The sequence below is a fragment of the Schistocerca nitens genome, chromosome 1 (assembly GCF_023898315.1).
Source record: "Schistocerca nitens isolate TAMUIC-IGC-003100 chromosome 1, iqSchNite1.1, whole genome shotgun sequence".
Classification (NCBI taxonomy): Eukaryota; Metazoa; Arthropoda; class Insecta; order Orthoptera; family Acrididae; genus Schistocerca; species Schistocerca nitens.
Window position 1 is genome coordinate 1010705454 of NC_064614.1, and position 22348 is coordinate 1010727801.

A 22348-nucleotide genomic window follows, 5' to 3' on the forward strand; every position below is an offset into this window, starting at 1 on the left:
TGCTACGCAATGGCCCTTGTCAAAGTCACGGATCGAGGATCCGTTGGTTCGCCGATTTTTTGCTCACAAGGAGAGAAGTTTAGTTCGATGTGGTGTTTTGCTGTTGCGTTCTGATAATGATCAGTCCAGGGTCGTGGTTCCACGTTCGTTACAGTCCTCTGTCTTACAGCTTCTCCACCAAGGACATTGGGGTATAGTGAGAACGAAACAACTTGCTCGTCAGCACTGAACTTGGTTCGGAATCGATGCTGCGATTACGAATATGTGCTCTTCTTGCATGGCGTGTGCCGAACAACAATCCGCACCACCGCGGAAATTCTTTGCATGGCCAAAAGCCACTTCCCCTTGGCAACGCTTACACATCGATTTTGCTGGTCCATTCTGGAAAGCTCGATGGTTGGTTGTGGTAGATTCCTTCAGTAATTTTCCTTTTGTTGTCCGGATGTCTTCCACAACGTCATCTGCCACCATCCAAGCGTTATCCGCTATCTTTTGCATTGAAGATCTTCCACAGACTATTGTTTCCGACAATGGCCCACAATTCATGTCCGCAGAATTTCAGTCATTCTGCAAGGCCAATGGTATTCAACATCTGACGTCCGCGCCGTTTTCGTCACAGTCAAACGGTGCCGCTGAGCGATTGGTCAGGACTTTCAAGTCACAGATGTTGAAGTTGAAAGAGTCGCATTCTCAGGAGGACGCGTTATTGCTCTTTTTGTCCTCGTATCGCTCTCAGCCCCGCGATGGTCGCTCGCCAGCTGAGTTGCTTCACGGTCGCCCTCATCGAACCTTGATGTCTTTGCTACATCCGCCGCATCAGGTTCCTGTGCAGCGGCAGCCACCTGCTTTTGCTCCAGGCGACGTTGTCTATTATCGCAACTATCGAGGTTCGCGGCGTTGGCTCGCAGGGCACATTCTTCGCTGCCTCGGCCACGCTATGTATCTGGTTTTGGGGGCCTCTGGTGAGGTGCGTCGGCATCTCAATCAGCTGCGCCTCTGTCGTCGCACGGGATCTGCCGCTCCCCGTCTGCTTTCAGCAACGGTGCCGTCCGGTCAGCGCCCTGGGGACCCATCTACTGGATCGCCTCAGCCCCAGGTGTTACCGACGCTGCCTTCCGTTATGCCCCATGGCGACGCGACGCCGCCGCCTGCTGTTCTCCCGCCGGCGACGCCCGAAGTGGACACGTCGCTGCAACCGCCGGGCGCCTCCCTGGGTCACGCGCCGCCGACCGCTTCCCGTGACCAGTTGTCATCCGCCATGGAACTCTTGCCCGCTCCGGACCACATGACGTCTTCGCCCGCCGGGTGCCCCGACCCGATGGAGGTCGACCCTTCGGCCCCTCCTGTCTCTCTACGGGCGCATACACCGCATGTTGGCGTGCACCCTGGACTAGGTTTTCAGGCGTTTCCTAGCTCCCCTCAGACCGAATGGCAGGGTGCGGGTGGCACAGCCTCGCCTGTTGTTAGGCTCCCCACCTCGTCGCATACGTCAACATGGGGTCCTCCCCACGGCGGGCGGAAGCCTTATAACACAACCGTACACCGATTTGCGGGGAAGGAATGTGGTGTCACCACCAGACACCACACTTGCTAGGTGGTAGCCTTTAAATCGGCCGTGGTCCGGTAGTATACGTCGGACCCGCGTGTCGCCACTGTCAGTGATTGCAGACCGAGCGCCGCCACACGGCAGGTCTAGAGAGACGTTCTAGCACTCGCCCCAGTTGTACAGCCGACTTTGCTAGCGATGGTTCACTGACAAATTACGCTCTCATTTGCCAAGACGATAGTTAGCATAGCCTTCAGCTACGTCATTTGCTACGACCTAGCAAGGCACCATTATTATTTGTTATTTATCTTGGGGTGCATGTACAGTCAGACCGATGTTCACCAATTATGGATTAAAGTTAAGTATTCCAGCAGCTACGTACTTTTCTTGATAGTATAATTACTTTACCTGTTCCAGACCTCACGCCAGCCTGCGTGAGCTTAAACGCATGCCTTTCGGCTTCCTCCAAACCCCGTGAATTGGCTCCTGCCAATTCACAACAAGAATCAAGTCAAAATCAGAAAGCAGAGCACCAAGTACAACACCGAGCACTAAAAGTATGATTACTATGTAGACCAAACTACAGCCAGAACAGAACTGAACTCCCAGACAGAGAGTGCTGCTATTGATACAAGCAACGGATATTCCAAAATATACATACATAAGATATTCCAAGGATCTTCCAGAAATGATAAATACTAAATAATCACTGGTGGTTGTGTTTGAACTGATGATCTGCTGCACACCAGATGAATGTTGACCCCCCCCCCCCCTCCCCATCTCTCTCTCTCTCTCTCTCTCTCTCTCTCTCTCTCTCTCTCTCTCTCTCTCTCTATAGGATAATACTGTCCACCACCACGCTACATACTCAACAATTTGCACTGAAGAGTGTGCTCCAAAACATTACTTCCTGCACCATCATTGGTGTCTCTGTCACTAGATCTGCACCAGATTGCCACCTATCCTGCTTTGCAGAGCATGCAAGCCTCGAACCCCTACATTCTGTGATGAGGCATGGGCATTCTACACCTTGGCACTGACTGATGGTTTCACTGACCTTCAGTACAGCAGTAGCATATGCACTACTAACCAGTTTTGCATCTCTTTCTCATAAGTCCACTTATTTCAGTAGATTTCACAATTTGCAGCCTGTAACATTGCCACAATGATACCCTATTCATCTCTGCTCCACTTACGTACTTTCCTTAGCATCTCAAATGCTCGCAACTCCACCAGGCAGCAACCAGTCTAATGGAGGGCAGTTGTCATAATGTTTTGGCTGATCACTGTAAGTTTCTTTACAGTTACTGTTTAGCATGGAGAGCCCCTCCCATCATGAACTGTTGTACTAGGTACATCTATCCAGAGCAGAGTTGACTATTCCTTTAAATTTGACCACAGTTCTACATGTTCCTTCCCTTAGGTAAATGTTTTGCGTTCCTGTTTGAGATATGCCCCTTTTCTAGCTTACCGAATATATAAATCTTCCTATTTGTTTAGCTGCCCTCTATATTCTAAAATATTGCTGCTACAACTGTCTCATGGTGGACATTCTCAAAGAGGATGGGTCTGTTTATTGCTACTAGGTGTAATATTTTCATTCTGAGTAGGGGTATCTCCACTGTGGTCTCCTCTTTAAGTATTACGAACATTTCTTACATTGAAATTTTTTTCTGACATTATAATACTGAGAAATATAGCACAACAACTCTACCAAACAGGCAATGTTTGTCTCCCACAGGCAGCTTAATAGCTTTTTGTCAAATTTATATTTATCACGGGGAAATAGATATTAATATGCTGTGAGAAGAGATCTATTCACAATAAATATTGGTGCTTGTCATGAAACTAATAGGAGCTGTAAATCCTTATTCTTGTGCCTTTGTCCTGCATTGGTACAGGGTCAGCATAGTTAGGAACAGATTTGGCTTGATTAATTTAAGGGGTGGCCAGATGCTTTTCCTGTCACCACCCTGATAATCCCCAGGGTGGCATGTGTGTACCCTAATTGTCAGGGTGTAGTGTTAGTCATGAGGAATTGAGTGAATATTTTCTAAATGTTTGTGAATAATGAGACAGAAGCAGTACTTGGGTATCAGTCCATTATTCATCTAGTGGGATGTGGGAAATTGCCTAAAAACCACATCCATGCTGTTCAGCACGCCAACACTTGTCAATCTTCCAGGCGGATTTGATACGGGCCAGCGCAACTCTTCATCCCAGACGTGTTGCTTTAAGACACAGAACCATTCAGGCAAAAGCTTGTTAAAGATCTTTAAATCAGAATAAAAGAACTCTATTAGATTACGGTACAAGGAGGCATGACGACAACGGAATTTATTTTTCTTTTATTGTGGTTGTGCAAATCATAATTCAGCTGAAACCTATTTTTATTATTTCCTGCAAATGCCAACAAGGGGTAGATATATTAGGCTGCGAGTGCAAGATTGCTAGAGCTTTTAAGATGCTTTTGCAGTTATCTACTACATTCAAAACTTATAATCCATAAACAAGTTACACTTACGCTATGAAAATCTGTGTGCAAATAAAGCCTGCAATGTTTCAAGACCCTCTGACAGTGGGCTTCTATGAAACTGCCGCTCCACATTATCCTGCAAATAAGCAATTTGCAAATAACTAATCCATCAAATAAATTTATGGAAAATCTTGGCTATAAAATAATTATGCATACACAACAATTAATGCAGGAGGATATGGGACACCTTCTTTCAATTGTCACATAATCTAATTACATACCACTATCATTCAACAGTCTTTTTTTGTTAAATAAAACTGCAAAAAGTTATAAACTCACAATTTTTCATTGAGCAGCTTCTTACAGACAAATTATGATCACAATAAACAAAACAGAGAAGAGAGAAATAGTCGACAGTGTGAAGACTTACAATGAAACGAACACCCTTAGCTGCTTACAGGCGTTGACATACGTCAACGGGGACAGATGAAAATGTGTGCCCCGACCGGGACTCGAACCCAGGATCTCCTGCTTACATGGCAGACGCTCTATCCATCTGCACCACCGAGGACACAGAGGATAGCGCGACTGCAGGGATTTATCTCTGGCACGCCTCCCGCGAAAACCCACATTCTCAACGTATTGTCCCGCACTACAATCGTAGTGCCCCTGCCCATTATACTCATTCCTCACGGCGCATTGCCGATTCCCGTAAGAGTTCGGGCACTGTTTGTGCATTCGCACAGAAGAAGAAGATGGTCAGGTGGCCAGTGAGCCTTAACTATACATTTATTAAGAAAGAACAGATGTCATCTTAGTAAATATATAGTGTGAAGACTGCCTACACTTTTATCATGTTGGATGCTGTGAAGTGGCCTAGTGAACAGTGATGTACCTAGTCTTTGGCATGTAGAAGTTTTGCTTGTCATTCCGCGATTATGGAAAGAGGAGCTGATTTAACAGCTGAAGCCTGTTAACTTCAGACTAGATGTCTCCAAGAGCTTCACTGTTCTATAGACAGTAGAACTTTGTGTGCAAATAACACAAGGAGTTCATGAATCCTCAGACAATATAGCGAGAAAGTGTAAGCTAAGGTTAGCCGTAGTCAGAGGGTTAAGGATACCAAGCAGGACCTCCTGCAAGGGAATAGTCATGACAGGGGGATGACCGAGTTAGTATAGAGCTCCCTGGATAGTGAATACTAGGTAACAAGCATATTTAAGAAAAGTACAGGGATCAGTGATGTCACCTGTGATTTAGGCTCTACAGGAAAAGATCACAATAAAGAAGATCATGTGGTGGTTGTTGGGAGTGCTGGGAACAGTTTGGACCATAACCTCAACCACACAATTGAGGATGACATCAGGTACATTGCTGTGAATACTCTACACATAAATGTGGAGACTGCCATTCTTTGAGTGATATGACAAGCCCTGGATGAAGCATTCCACTGAACATGTAAATGCAGAGCTTCATGATTCACTCACCAGATTGCAATGATCACACGTGGCTCTGACTGATGCATCACTTTTCACACAGCAGCACTACATATGAAATGGTTAACATTTGAATGTTTCTGATAAGAGGTTATTTGTTCTACTAATTTCCAGAAGTGTTCAATGTAACTAAAGCAGTATCTGTCCAATCCCTTTCATTTCCAATATTCACTACATTTTTATTGGGTAAATTTTTCCAAAAAACATAGCTTCTGAATAACTATACACACAGTTGCAATAATAAATGGAGAAACAAAAAATTGCTTGCAGCTTAGACACTACAAACGTTAACAATAATAACACATTTAGACTTTTACATCAAAACATAAGAAACTTGTTCATATCAACACAAGACTAAAGATATTCCTACTAATGCGCCACACATAAGAGATCTCATCTGAAAGTTACAGAATTCACCTAGATGGATTACAAGTTAGTGTCACTTTACTGTAAACATGATATGAGGAAAGGGGGAGTGGCTTCACACACAATAAGTGAACAAAAGTTACAGGCCATAGTGAATACTGCATTTAACACCTATGTGAGTGCTGTATTGCAGTAACAGACTTGCAAACATATATAAGGTGAGTGAGAAAAATAATGTGACTTATTTTTTATTTACCAAGAGGCTGTGTGACATGGGGCATTGTCATAATGCAGCATCCACTTGTCTGCAATGTCTGGTCTCATTTGATTCACCCTTTTCAAGAGCCTTTCAAAGATATCTTTGTAAAACACTTGGTTGACAGTTTGTCCTGAAGGAACATCTCACAAAGTTATGCATGGTTGACAGTTTGTCCCGAAGGAACATCTCACAAAGTTATGCATATGTCAACAGTTTTGTCAGTTATGGAAGTTGAAGGTCTCCCTGCATGAGGTTCATCTTCAACTTTTTCTCTGCCTTCCAGAAATGATTTGGACCAGGGAAAAAAATGTGCTGTTAATATGGAATGTTCCCCATAGGCCTATTTCAACTTCTCAAAGACCAAACTCTTGGATTCCCCAAGTTTTATGTTAAAACTTGATAGTATAACATTGCTCTAAATTCCACTGTTCCATTTTTGTAACACATAACAAAAACACAGTTTCACTGGTGATACTCTCAACAATCACATGATGGTTGTATTGTGCTGAAACTTGGAATGAGCATCTGGAAGGGATGACACTGGCCTCCACACAAAGATAGATTCCCAACAAGAGCTGAAGGACACAAAGCAACAACAACTGATAATTTATTTCTAAATCCATCTGTGTTTTATGAAATACATGTGAGCTCCATAATAAATGCTTTATTTGATCATTATGGTCAAATGGCACCCTTACTCCTTATCAATCAAGGTTATCTAAGAGAGGAAAAGTAAAATCTAACAGAACTGTAAATGCTCTCTCAGTTATTCTACCGCAGTACGAAAAATGAGAAAAAAAAAAAATCCCCAAGGCCACATAGCATACGAGAAATCTAATTCTTTCCAAAAAATATCCTTAGAACATTATGAATCCAGCTTTTTTTACAACAAGACAGTGATATTTACAGTGGAATCAAGAAAAAGGGTGCCTGACATCTGAGATCAAAATATCTTGGCCTAGGAAGAGAGAGTTTTTGTCCAATGCAGAGGACTAGGTCTAATCAAGACTTAAAACTGCACTACAAGTATGATTGTACAATTCTTCAACACAGCATCAAAAAGGCAAAAACCATTAACCACACAAAAGCAAGGACTTATTGGAGCATAATTAAGCACAAAATAAACGTACTTGGTGAGAAAAATGGAACCGAATTCCCACATGTCAGTTGCAATGAGAAGTATCGTGCAAAATTTAAATAATTAGCTGAGAATACAGAGGCAAAAACTCATCCATTGAAAGCAGATACAAGAAACTCACTTAGACAGGTGATCCATACCTATGAATGTGTGATGTCTGTTCTTTTGGGCATGTCCAAAGGACAGACACCATGCATTCATACAACTGATTCGCCTAGATGGACAATGGATCCACCTTCTTCAGTGTTGGTGCACAAGTGTGTCTGACCTCATGCAGGGATCTCCGAGTAGTGAGCATGGAAGAAATGGACAGGGACTGCAGAAAAGTAGCGCTCAGTGGAAATGTGGGTGAGCCATGAGGCGTGCCGAGACAGTCTGTGCAGTTGCGGTAACACTGTGTTCCACATGGTGCAGTGGTTAATGCACCTGCCGAGTAAGCAGGAGATCTCAGGTTTGATCCCGGTCCAGTACACATTTTCACTCTTAGTCCTCCCCTTTCCTTTCCTTTCTCTCTCACCCCTGACCCCCCACCCCCCCACCCCCACCCCCCCCCCCCCACCCCCGCCACCTTCAATTTACATATGACCACCTAGCACATTGATGTTAATCCTAACAGCCCAAACTTTCTAGCTTACATAAAGGAGAATATTTACGATTGTTTTGTGACATTCATGTTAAATGAGGTACAAATTAAACCAGCCATAGACTGCATAGGAGGTAAATTAGATGGTATGACACATGACATCACTACTCTTGCAACAACTGTACATGCATTTATAGTGCAAGGTGTACTATCATTATTTAAGATATTGTTCATACTCTGCCTGTGAACTGAAGATTGCTGACAGTTTTTCACTGCAATAAATAATGTATTGATTATACTGGAATAATTAGGTCCACAAGTTATTTGTATTTCTTCTCAAAATAACTCAGTTAATAGGAACTCTGTTTTTAATTTTGCAGATCCGCCACATCTTAGCACTGCTTACACACACACACACACACACACACACACACACACACACACACACACCATCTAGATCATTCCAGGCCTTTGTTTTATGTTATAGACACTGTGCACATTTTTAAGTGCATCAGACATAACTGGTTGAATTTGAAAGATGTATTGCCGACATTTTACTTCTCCAAATTTGACAACACATACATAAGAATGTAAGTTTTATTTTCTGTAGTTAGTTCCATATATATATGATATTGAAGGCAACAAATTATTAAACTTTGGTTATTGTTTCAATATGCAAGCACTGTGGCATTCTTTATTTTTTTTAAAAAATCTTAAAACTTGTCACATTTTCAATGACAGCATCAGGCTTAGTTTACTGAAGTTGGGACCTACGACTAACACTGAAAATTATAAAGGAACAACTGAATTTATTAGCATACTAAAACAGGGTGACAATTTTTTTCAGTATGTCCCCTTTGAAAGGACATAGAGAGGAAATGCAAAAGCCTCTAACAAGCCCCAAGAATGAAGAGAGATGTACATTTCTAGAAACATTTCTAAATTGGCTTGACAATTGAAGTTCCATGAATTTTTCAACCAGTAAGCTCATTTGAAAAACACTCTCTGCATTTAAACATACAACATATGCATTATTATAACTGAGAACATATTGCTGTCCGAGTTTAAGATGTCTTGCATGTTACCTGTAAAATTTCAGGCTGGTGCACTGGAAGCCAGGTTTGGGCTGAATCAACATCTGTTTGGACCCCAATACCATGTGACAACAAGGCAAAGAAAAAGCTGACATTATCAATTTTGCTAAAGCTCTCATTACAAGGTGGCTCAACTGAGAAAATTGTAATTAGATCTTTGCAAAGTTGTGACCAATCTATCTTGATGTAGTCCTGGACATCTCAGCATAAAATATTTGTGAGTTAAGTGTCAGTCAGTTGATCTTGAATTCATCAGTCCAGAATTACCAGTGCTTACAATCATTGCTGGATGTCGCTGGTACATTATACTGAAGAAATTAAAGTGTGGCAACTATGCTCAATTTCTAACAATGGATGTGATGCAGAGCACACACTCATTAACAATCTCAAAAGAGATGGCTTGCAGTAGCCTCAGATAATGCCACTGCTGATTGTAATATAGCCTTTCTGCTAGATGGAGTCAAAGAGTGAGAGAAGAGAGTAGGAGGAGGAGAGGGGGAGGAGGAGGATGAAGTCTTTCAAGGCTACTAATTTTTTAAAGCTTAGTTCATAATTCATAAGAAACTCTTCACTAATACAGACACAGTAGGCAAAAGCTGCTTAGAATGAAGATTCCATGTGTATCACTAAACAGCTGAAACGGTGCATGATCACAGCAGCAGGTTGCATATCTAAAAGCTGCCAGTTGCATCAATAATTTAGTTTTCAATATTTCATGAACTTAATGGCTAAATGAATGGATTGATGGGGTTAAAGGGACCAAACTATGAGGTTATCAGTCTGTTAAATCATTGTGTATCAAGACAGGAATATCCCCAGAGAAGGATACAAACGACAAATCCCAATGAACCCAATTATATCCAAGAATCAAGAAAACCAAGAGGCAGAAACAGTTAGATGTGGGAGAGGGGGGAAAGGGTGAAGATGGGAGAGTTTTCCAACCAGATAGCAGCTGGAGGCCTCCAGGATGCCTTATGCAGTGTGAGATGCACCCTTTGCATCTGAACAGTGCTCCCATATGCTCCACAACTGGTGCTTCCGCATGCTCAGTTACCACAAGAAAACTAGCAACATGGACAAGTTGATAAAATCTCAGGAAATCTAACAATGATGATGCAACAGTAAAAGAAAAACAGATGTAAAAGAATAAGAACAATTAAAAATGTGGCAAGGTCAGAAGCCACACTGGACCACTGAGCAAGGGCAGCGAGCCTCCGGGGTTGAGGCAGGCGACAGGGCACCCCTATGATCCCTCAAGTGGCCAATGAGGCTAATGTTCCCTACATCACAGAGAGAAGTAGAAAACACATTCACAGGTAAAACATAAAATCAGATCAGCCACTTTGGCATCGCCACTAGCACCAGAAGTAGCATGTCGTCAACTCTGTTTCACCATAAGGTGGCCAAACTAGGGCAACCCAGTAGGATGTGGTCCACTGTCAAATGGGCACTACACTAGCAGTGAGGTGGATCCTCATGTTGGCGGATGTGGCCACAGGTCAGCCGAGTGTGACCAATGCAAAGAAAATAGAAGGCAGTGGATTCCCTGCAAGAAGCACAAATGGAAGGCTGCCACAAGGTCATGGCCCCCCCTTATAGTTCGCAGTTGCTTCTGAAAAACCTGGGCACACCAACACGTGTTCCAAGCCTCCAACAACTGATGTTATAGAGTCAACAGATGGTCCATTTCCAGTTATTCCATCTCCAAAGTCGGCACCCTGGTAGCCAACTCGGCCAACCAGTCAGCGTGTTTACTCCCTGGGATCAAAATGTGATCTGTGTTTGAGACAAATATGACCATCCATTCAGCACATGGATGTCACAAAGGAGATCCTGGATCATTACAACCAATGGGTGCTGAGGGAAACACTGATTGATAGTCTGAAGACTACTCAATGATTCCCTGCTGATTGACGGTGCCTCACAGGTGCAAAAATGAATGTTGCTTAGAGCATGAGCAATGGTCACCAATTCTGCAGTGAATGCACTGCAGCCATTCAGCAAGGATCATAGTGCTCTGCACACCACACTTGTGTAGACAAAACCAGTTTGTCAACTGTAGAGCCTTCAGTGTATACCACTTCTGAAACCAGAAATTCATCAAAGATGGCCAGGAACATGTGCCAAAACCATGAGATCAACAGAGTCTTTTCATCCAAAGAACAGATTGAGACAGATACAAGGATCGGGTGCACACCATGGGGGCGTACACAATTGCTCCCTAATGAGAGGCAACAGTGGGTACAGCTGGAGTGTAGAGCAGGGACTCTGTATGTGAGTTGCAATCACAATCCCAGCCCTCGGCATCTGTTGTGGGAGGTGGATTTCCCCACCAGGAAAAAGGATGCAGCATTTTGGATGATTAGGGGAGCAGCAAATGTATCGCTAGGTGAGCAGCAGTTGTTCATGCCTGATCTGTAGGGTAGGGAAGGTGCGGTGGTGGAGGGGAGAAAGGGGTTGGGGGGGGCAGGCTACGCAAGTGAGCTGCTCACAGGGCTGGTCTGTCTGTCTGACTGAAAGGCACCTGCTGCATGTCCAGCATCCACAATGATGAAGGTGATGTGGAGATAAATCTAAATTAGACAGGATCAGAGCTCTGTAGAGCCACAAGAGTGTAAAATAGTCTGCAGCCCAGCTGGTGTAACCGAGGCAGCAAAGGGTATTAAAGAATGACCAGCATGTCTGCTTTAGTTGGCAAAGATGGGGAGACCACATCAACCAGACATCGAAGACCAGTCCCAAAAAGTGATAAGACTCCACCACATTGAGCACTTGGTTGTCAAAGTAAAGTTCTGGATGTGAATTGACAGTACAACAGCAACAGAAGTGCACCGCACATGTATTGGCAGCTGAAAACTGGAAGCCATGGGTGAAAGCCCATGACTGCACCTCTTGTACGGCACCCTGCAGTTAGCATTTAGCAACACCCACAGCTGAGGAGCTATAATAAATGCAAAAATCATCAGCATATGGGCATGTTGACGTTTTAGACCCCACAGATGCAGTCACATGATTAATCACCACTAGAAAAGAGAGCACAATTAATACAGAGCCTTACAGTACCCTTTTCTCTTGTGTCTGTGGAGTACTGTAAGAAGCACTAAGTTGAACCCAGAATGTACAGTGCAACAACAAATTACTGACAAAAATTCAGAATGAGCGCCGGAGATCTCACTCATGTAGGCTAAAGAGGTTGTGATGCCACTATGTAGTCTCATAAGCCTTTTGCAAGTCAAAGAGAACAGTGATAACTTGTTGAGGCTAGGCAAAAGTTGACTGGATAGTAGACCCCAGGCAGACCAAATTGTCAGCAGTAGAACAGTCTTTGTGAAAACCACCCTGTGATGGAACAAGAAAGACTCCAGGGCTCAAGGTAGCACCACAGATGCTGGCTTACCTTACGTTTGAACAGCTTGCAGAGAACGTTAGTGAGACTAACTGGGCAACAGCTGTTTACCTCAAGTGAGTACTTCCCTGGTTTCAGTACCAGGAGAATCATACCTTCTCAGCATCGGGGCAGGAACTTAATGTCACTCCAGATACAGATGACAATGGTAAGGACGTGACATTGACAACACACCGAAAAGTGTTTGAGCATTTGGCTCTGGTGCTGGAGCCATGTTGGGGGAAAGGGCAAGAGCACTGAGGAATTCTCACTCACTGAACAGAGCATTATGTGGCTCCAGGTGATGTATAGTGGAAAGTGAGTACACTCCAAACGCTGTTTGAGAATATGAAATGCACGCTAACAATTCTCAGATATAAAATGTTCAGCGACAGTGCCTCAGTCATTGTAGACAACACCATTCAGAGAGACACCAGGTACACCTGTGGAGGACTAGGGTCCATAGAGCCATCAAATCTTTGCCCAAACCAGTGAGAGAGTCATTTTATGATGTGGCGAACCCAGGCATGGAGCTGGCAATGAGGTACTCCATCGATGAATGTCACTTATAGCATTGGAGAGCCTGTTTGCGATCTCTGATAGCCACGTGATTTTGGGGGTTCATCAAAGTACTGTCTACCGATGGGGAGGGGAATCACTGAGTCAGCCACTGATAAAATGGCTGCAGTTGCCCTCTGAAGGTCCACATCAATCTCATGTGCGATGTGGATTGCTAAGGGTGAAGGGATCCCAATCAGCTTTGTTGAAAGTAAATCTGGGTGGATGCCCACACGAGTGATGTTGAGGGAGGATCAAGAAGATCAGAAAATGATCATACAAGTTGTCATGGACTTTCCAATGGAAGGAGGGATGAAAGACCTGGGCTGCAATGGAAAGATCAATGGCCAAAAAAGACCTAAGTGCCACAATGAAGTGCGGGAGAACACCAGTATTCAAAAGGCAAAGACTGAGCTCTGCAAGCAGGTTTTTAACAGCTTTACCATGGCCAGTGATCATAGTTCCATTCCACAAAGTGTTGGTTGGTTGGTTAGTTGGCTGGCTGGTTTAAAAGAGGGGGGGGGGGGGGGAGTGACCATACTACGAGGTCATCAGTCCCTTGTTCTGAAGGAAACAATGTCAGAAAGGTGAGCATAAGACAATGAGACTTACAACACTAAACAGAATGAAAGGAAACCACAACAACGACTGAAGGGCAACAAACACTTTAATAGACAAAAGGGGACAAGAAAACCACAAAGACACAAGAAACAGGTAGAAGAGGTTAAAAGAAGAATGCAGGTTACCATGGCTGGCTGACCATGAGGATAAAAAGGAAAAGCCAGCCACTCTGCAACATATTAAAACCTCCATCCTGAAAGCACTAGGGTGGAGGACACACAGGGACAAAGGACATGTGCTAAAACTTAAAGCAAATGGTAAAACCCACCCTCACAAATAAAATGTAAAACTAAAGCTGCTGTTGAGGCATTGTCACCCAACACCAAAGGTAGGGTGGTGGGAAGGTTAAAAATCCGCCGCAGAGTGGCTAAAAGTGTGCAGTCCAGCAAGAAATGGACGACCATCATTCGTGAGCCACAGTGACACCTAGATGGGTCCTCGCGACGGAGGAGGTAACCATGCCTCAGCCACGTATGACCAATGCGGAGCCAACAGAGAACCACAGAGTTCCTGCGAGAGGCACGTACGGAGGTCTCCCACACATTCGTAGTTTCCTTAATGGCATGCAGCCTGTTGTGCATACTGAGGTTATGCCATTCCATCTCCCAAAGCTGCAAAACCTTGCGGCGTAGTACTGAACATAGGTCATTTACAGAGAAGCTGATCTCCATAAGCGGTTTCCATGTAGCCTGTTTGGCCAGCCTGTCGGCAAGTTCATTGCCTGGGATTCCGACGTGATGTGGGGTCCAGACAAACACCACTGAACGACTGGATCATTCTAGGGCATAGATGGACTCCTGGATGGTCACTACCAAAGAATGACGAGGGTAGCACTGGTTGACAGCTTGTACGCTGCTCAAGGAGTCAGTACACAGGAGAAATGACTCACCTGGGCATGAGAGAATGTGCTCAAGAGCACGAGATATGGCTGCCAGCTCCGCAGTGAAAATGCTGCAGCCATCTGGCAACGAATGCTGTCCAATATGTCCTCCATGAACATCGGCATAGCCAACATGACCATCAGCCATCAAGCCATTGGTGTAAACCACTTCATAGCCAGAGTACATGTCAAGAATCGAGAGGAAGTGACAGCGGAGAGTCACAGGGTTAACTGAGTCCTTAGGGCCATGTGAAAGGTCCAGGCAAAGCCGTGGTCTATGTGTACACCATGGAGGTGTTCATGAATGAACCTCAAGTATAGTTCGGAGAGAAGGGATCGCACACGAACTGCAATTGTAAGCCATGACCTGGGCCGCCGATGAGGGAGATGAACCGCCAAGAGTGGGAAAAGAAGATAGTAATTTGGATGCGCAAGAGAACTACGAACATGTGCAATGTAACTGGAGAGCAACTGCGCATGCCTAACCTGCAATGGAGGGGCTCCAGCTTCCACCAGGATGCTGGTCACCGGACTCTACAAGTTCTTGTTGCTAGGCGAACGCCACAGTGGTGCACTGCGTTGAGAAAACGCAATGGTGAGGGAGCCGCTGAACCATAAACCACACTCCCATAGTCAAGGCGGGATTGAACAAGGGCTCTGTAGAGCTGCAGCAGTGTAGAGCGATTTGCATCCCAGTTGGTGTTGCTCAGGCAGCGGGCGGGGGGGGGGGGGGGGGGGGGGGGGCATTGGGGTGCTGCCAGCACTTCCGCTTAAGCTGAAGGAGGTGAGGAAGCCAAGTCAATCAAGCATCGAAAACCAGTCCTAAGAATCGATATGTCTCCACTGCGGTCAGTGGATCATCATTAAGGTAAAGTTCTGGTTCTGGATGAACGGTACGATGCTGAGAGAAGTGCATAACACATGATTTTGCGGCCGAAAACTGGAAACCATGAGCTAGAGCCCATGACCATGCCTTACAGGTGGCTCTCTGTAGGCACCGCTCAGCAACATCAGTACAAAATGCAGAAGTCGCCTGCATACAGAGAAGGTGAGACGGACAGCCCTACAGCTGCTGCTAGACCATTAAAGAAATGGCCACTAAAAATAGAGATACAATCAATAAGGCGCCCTGCAGGGCCTCATTCTCCTGGATATGGGAGGAACTATGGGAGTCGCCAACTTGGACATGGAAAGTACGAAGCGACAGGAAATTGTGGATAAAAATCAGGAGCGGGCTCTAAGACCCCACTCGTATAATAAAGGAAGGATATGATGTTGCCAAGTCATGTCATAAGCTTTTATAGATCAATAAAGACGGCAACCATGTGTTAGCGTCTGGAAAAGGCTGTTCGAATGGCAGACTCGTGGGACACAAGACTATCAGTGGTAGAGCAGCCCTGGTGAGAGCCACCCTGATATGGAGCCAATAGGCCACCTGACTCCAGAACCCAACCCAACCGCCGACACACCATACATTCCAGCAGAATACAAAGAACGTTGGTGAGGCTGATGGGCCAATAGCTATTCACATCAAGCAGGTTTTTACTGGGTTTAAGCACCGGAATGATGGTGCTCTCCCACCACTGCATTGGAAAGATGCCATTGCACCAGATCTAGTTGAAGATGATGAGGAGATGTCGCTTGTAGTCAGATAAGAGATGTTTAATCATCTGTCTGTGGATCCGATCTGGCCCAGGAGCTGTGTCAGCGCAATGTGCAAGGGCACTGAGGAGCTTCCACCCTGTAAATAGGGTGTCATAGAGTTCACTGTGGCATGTAGCAAATGAGAGATCTTTCCTTTCCATCTGCCGTTTAAGGGTGCGAAAGGCTGGGGGTAGTTCTCAAACGCAGAAGCTCGAGCATAGTGCTCAGCAGTCATGTTTGCATTGGTAGATAACACACCATTGATGTTAATGCCAGGGACACCTGTTGGGGTCTGGTACCCAAAAAGACGTCTGATCTTCATCCAGACTAGCTGGTGAATGTGGGCATGGAGCCACTTAAAGGCTATGAGGTGCTCCAGGAAAGGGTGCCACTTATGCTGCTGTAGAGCTCACTGACACTCCTTAATTGCCTCAGCAACTTCCGGCAACCACCAATGGACTGCCTTTCGCCAGGGGCACCCTAAAGAGCGAGGGATTGCATTTTCCACTGCAGTAATGATTGTTGTAGTCACCTGCTCAACCATCAAATCGATGTTACCATGTGGGGAAGAGTCAACAATGACCGCAGAGGTGAAAGTTTCCCAGTCTACCTGGTTTAAAGCCCATCTGGACAGGCATCCGTGGGCCTGACATCGGGGCAGTGACAGGAAGATGGGGAAGTGGTCACTACCACACAGGTCATCATGTGCTCTCCAGTGGATAGATGGGAGAAATCCTGGGCAGCAAATGGATAAATAAATGGCCACGTAACTACCAGGAGCCACACTGAAATGTGTGACGGCCCCAGTATTTAAGAGGCAGAGGTTGAACTGAGATAGTAAAGTTTCAATGTCTCTGCCTCAGCCAGTAAGCACGGTGCCACCCCACAAACGGTTGTTGTTGTTGTTGTTGTTGTTGTGGTCTTCAGTCCTGAGACTGGTTTGATGCAGCTCTCCATGCTACTCTATCCTGTGCAAGCTTCTTCATCTCCCAGTACCTACTGCAACCTACATCCTTCTGAATCTGCTTAGTGTATTGATCTCTTGGTCTCCCTCTACGATTTTTACCCTCCACGCTGCCCTCCAATGCTAAATTTGTGATCCCTTGATGCCTCAAAACATGTCCTACCAACCGATCCCTTCTTCTAGTCAAGTTGTGCCACAAACTTCTCTTCTCCCCAATCCTATTCAATACCTCCTACGTGATCTACCCACCTTATATTCAGCATTCTTCTGTAGCAACACATTTCAAAAGCTTCTATTCTCTTCTTGTCCAAACTGGTTATCATCCATGTTTCACTTCCATACATGGCTACACTCCATACAAATACTTTCAGAAACGACTTCCTGACACTTAAATCTATACTCGATGTTAACAAATTTCTCTTCTTCAGAAACGATTTCCTTGCCATTGCCAGTCTACATTTTATATCCTCTCTACTTCGACCATCATCAGTTATTTTACTCCCTAAATAGCAAAACTCCTTTACTACTTTAAGCGTCTCATTTCCTAATCTAATCCCCTCAGCATCACCCGATTTAATTTGTCTACATTCCATTATCCTCGTTTTGCTTTTGTTGATGTTCATCTTATATCCTCCTTTCAAGACACTGTCCATTCCGTTCAACTGCTCTTCCAAGTCCTTTGCTGTCTCTGACAGAATTACAATGTCATCGGCGAACCTCAAAGTTTTTACTTCTTCTCCATGAATTTTAATACCTACTCCGAATTTTTCTTTTGTTTCCTTTACTGCTTGCTCAATATACAGATTGAATAACATCGGGGAGAGGCTACAACCCTGTCTCACTCCTTTCCCAACCACTGCTTCCCTTTCACGCCCCTCGACTCTTATAACTGCCATCTGGTTTCTGTACAAATTGTAAATAGCCTTTCGCTCCCTGTATTTTACCCCTGCCACCTTCAGAATTTGAAAGAGAGTATTCCAGTTAACGTTGTCAAAAGCTTTCTCTAAGTCTACAAATGCTAGAAATGTAGGTTTGCCTTTTCTTAATCTTCCTTCTAAGATAAGTCGTAAGGTTAGTATTGCCTCACGTGTTCCAACATTTCTACGGAATCCAAACTGATCTTCCCCGAGGTCGGCTTCTACGAGTTTTTCCATTCGTCTGTAAAGAATTCGCGTTAGTATTTTGCAGCTGTGACTTATTAAACTGATAGTTCGGTAATTTTCACATCTGTCAACACCTGCTTTCTTTGGTATTGGAATTATTATATTCTTCTTGAAGTCTGTGGGTATTTCGCCTGTCTCATACATCTTGCTCACCAGATGGTAGAGTTTTGTCATGACTGGCTCTCCCAAGGCCATCAGTAGTTCTAATGGAATGTTGTCTACTCCCGGGGCCTTGTTTCGACTCAGGTCTTTCAGTGCTCTGTCAAACTCTTCACGCAGTATCTTATCTCCCATTTCATCTTCATCTACATCCTCTTCCATTTCCATAATACTGTCCTCAAGTACATCGCCCTTGTATAAACCCTCTATATACTCCTTCCACCTTTCTGCCTTCCCTTCTTTGCTTAGAACTGGGTTGCCATCTGAGCTCTTGATATTCATACAAGTGGTTCTCTTCTCTCCAAAGGTCTCTTTAATTTTCCTGTAGGCAGTATCTATCTTACCCCTAGTGAGACAAGCCTCTACATCCTTACATTTGTCCTCTAGCCATCCCTGCTTAGTCATTTTGCACTTTCTGTCGATCTCATTTTTGAGATGTTTGTATTCCCTTTTGCCTGCTTCATGTACTGCATTTTTATATTTTCTCCTTTCATCAATTAAATTCAATATTTCTTCCGTTACCCAAGGATTTCTATTAGCCCTCGTCTTTTTACCTACTTGATCCTCTGCTGCCTTCACTACTTCATCCCTCAGAGCTACCCATTCTTCTTCTACTGTATTTCTTTTCCCCATTCCTGTCAATTGTTCCCTTATGCTCTCCCTGAAACTCTCTACAACCTCTGGTTCTTTCAGTTTATCCAGGTCCCATCTCCCTAAACTCCCACCCTTTCGCAGTTTCTTCAGTTTCAACCTGTAGTTCATAACCAATAGATTGTGGTCAGAGTCCACATCTGCCCCTGGAAAAGTCCTACAATTTAAAACCTGGTTCCTAAATCTCTGTCTTACCATTATATAATCTATCTGATACCTATTAGTATCTCCAGGATTCTTCCAGGTATACAACCTTCTTTTATGATTCTTGAACCAAGTGTTAGCTATGATTAAGTTATGCTCTGTGCAAAATTCTACAAGGCGGCTTCCTCTTTCATTTCTTCCCCCCAATCCATATTCACCTACTATGTTTCCTTCTCTCCCTTTTCCTACTGACGAATTCCAGTCACCCATGACTATTAAATTTTCGTCTCCCTTCACTACCTGAATAATTTCTTTTATCTCGTCATACATTTCATCAATTTCTTCATCATCTGCAGAGCTAGTTGGCATATAAACTTGTACTACTGTAGTAGGCATGGGCTTTGTGTCTATCTTGGCCACAATAATGCGTTCACTATGCTGTTTGTAGTGGCTAACCCGCACTCCTATTTTTTTATTCATTATTAAACCTACTCCTGCATTACCCCTATTTGATTTTGTATTTATAACCCTGTAATCACCTGACCAAAAGTCTTGTTCCTCCTGCCACCGAACTTCACTAATTCCCACTATATCTAACTTTAACCTATCCATTTCCCTTTTTAAATTTTCTAACCTACCTGCCCGATTAAGGGATCTGACATTCCACGCTCCGATCCGTAGAATGCCAGTTTTCTTTCTCCTGATAACGACGTCCTCTTGAGTAGTCCCCGCCCGGAGATCCGAATGGGGGACTATTTTACCTCCGGAATATTTTACCCAAGAGGACGCCATCATCATTTAATCATACATTAAAGCTGCATGTCCTCGGGAAAAATTATGGCTGTAGTTTCCCCTTGCTTTCAGCCGTTCGCAGTACCAGCACAGCAAGGCCGTTTTGGTTAATGTTACAAGGCCAGATCAGTCAATCATCCAGACTGTTGCCCCTGCAACTACTGAAAAGGCTGCTGCCCCTCTTCAGGAACCACATGTTTGTCTGGCCTCTCAACAGATACCCCTCCGTTGTGGTTGCACCTACGGTACGGCCATCTGTATCGCTGAGGCACGCAAGCCTCCCCACCAACGGCAAGGTCCATGGTTCATGGGGGAAGCACACACACACACAAACGGTTATGGGCAATAAAATCTTCCAAAAGTAGGAAAGGCTTAGGGGGTTGATCAATCAGTGCAGCTAATACATTCTGGGGTACTGCACCATCTAGAGGAAGATATACACTACTGGCCATTAAAATTGCTACACCAAGAAGGAATGCAGATGATAAACGGGTATTCATTGGACAAATAGATTATACTGGAACTGACATGTGACTACATTTTCATGCAGTTTGAGTGCATAGATCCTGAGAAATCAGTAACCAGAACAACCACCTCTGGCCGTAATAACGGCCTCGATACGCCTGGGCATTGAGTCAAACAGAGCTTGGATGGTGAGTACAGGTACAGCTGCCCATGCAGCTTCAACACAATACCACAGTTCATCAAGAGTCGTTACTGGCATATTGTGACTAGCCAGTTGCTCGGCCACCATTGACCAGACATTTTCAATTGGTGAGAGATCTGAAGAATGTGTTGGCCAGGGCAGCAGTCGAACATTTTCTGTATCCAGAAAAGCCCGTACAGGACCTGCAACATGCGGTCGAGCATTATCCTGCTGAAAAGTAGAGTTTCGCAGGGATCGAATGAAGGGTACAGCCACAGGTCGTAACACATCTGAAATGTAATGTCCACTGTTCAAAGTGCTGTCAATGCGAACAAGAGGTGACCGAGATGTGTAACCAATGACACCCCATACCATCACGCCATACTGGCGATAACGAATACAAACTTCCAATGTGCGTTCACCGCGATGTCACCAAACACAGATGTGACCATCATGATGCTGTAAACAGAACCTGGATTCATCCAAAAAAATAACATTTTGCCATTCGTCCACCCAGGTTCGTCATTGAGTACACCATCACAGGCACTCCTGGCTGTGATGCAGCATCACGGGTAACCGCAGCCATGGTCTCTGAGCTGATAGCCCATGCTGCTGCAAACGTCATCGAACAGATGGTTGTTGTCTTGCAAACGTCCCCATCTGTTGACTCAGGGATCAAGACGTGGCTGCACAATTCGTTATGGCCAAGTGGATAAGGTGCCTGTCATCTCGACTGCTAGTGATACGAGGCTGTTCGGATTCAGCACGGCGTTCCGTATTACCCTCCTGAACCTACCAATTCCATATCCTGCTAACAGTCATTTGATCTCGACCAACGTGAGCAGCAATATCACGATACGATAAACCGCAATCGCGATAGGCTACAATCCGACCTTTATCAAAGTCGCAAACGTGATGGTACGCATTTCTCCTCCTTACACGATGCATCACAACAACGTTTCACCAGGCAACGCCGGTCAACTGCTGTTTGTGTATGAGAAATCGGTTGGAAACTTCCCTCATGTTAGCACGTTGTAGGTGTCGCCACCATCGCCAATGTTGTGTGAATGCTCTGAAAAGCTAATCATTTGCATATCGCAGCATCTTCTCCCTGTCGGTTAAATTTCGCATCTGTAGCATGTCATCTTCATGGTGTAGCAATTTTAATGGCCAGTAGTGTACATTGCAGACAGTTATTTCCTGTGTCGTCCTTATTCTGACAGCCACAGCTTCTAGAGGGGTTTGAAGGGGCACTGTTTCACTACAGACTGAGTTTAGGACGTAAACCCAAACTCCACCTGACACTCGTTTATAGTCACTCGATTATAGTCATTACGGTTCCTGTAACATCCCTTATATCCATGGAGGGCAGGGGTCTGCATTGCCAGGAACCAGGTTTCCTGGAGGGCAATGCAGAAAGCAGGTGTAAAGCTTAACAGTTGCCGTAGCTCAGCTAAGTGGTGGAAAAAATCACCACAATTCCACTGGAGGATGATGTTATCATGAGATGGGGAAGGCATGGAACATCCAATGAGGCAGTTTACGCCTCAAGGTCACCTGCTGCCACCAACTTATTACCTGAGCAGTCTATATCCACCGTGTCTGATGATCCAGCAAGATCTAGGTCCTCAGAAGACGCAGAGCTTGTAGGTAGCGGTGGTGTGGGTGCCACCGCAATTTCCTTGGTCTTAGGGGTATTCTTTTTGGACTTTTCTCGCTGCTGGCTCTGGCTGGGAGGGTTTCACTGATTCAGTCTCCAGGACTGAGGATGATCGTGAAGCCC

General features: G+C 44.7%; 1 protein-coding gene across 4 annotated transcripts in view; it reads right to left on the reverse strand.

Annotated features, from left to right (window-relative positions):
- The window catches only part of LOC126195664 (citramalyl-CoA lyase, mitochondrial-like), a 238862-nt gene that overhangs the window by 190987 nt on the left and 25527 nt on the right, over positions 1-22348 (reverse strand). For all 4 annotated transcript variants that reach the window (XM_049934313.1, XM_049934307.1, XM_049934293.1 and 1 more), the window contains exon 2: positions 4071-4158. In XM_049934313.1, coding sequence (XP_049790270.1) covers positions 4071-4158 — 88 coding nt within the window. The remainder of the gene's footprint in view (positions 1-4070; positions 4159-22348) is intronic.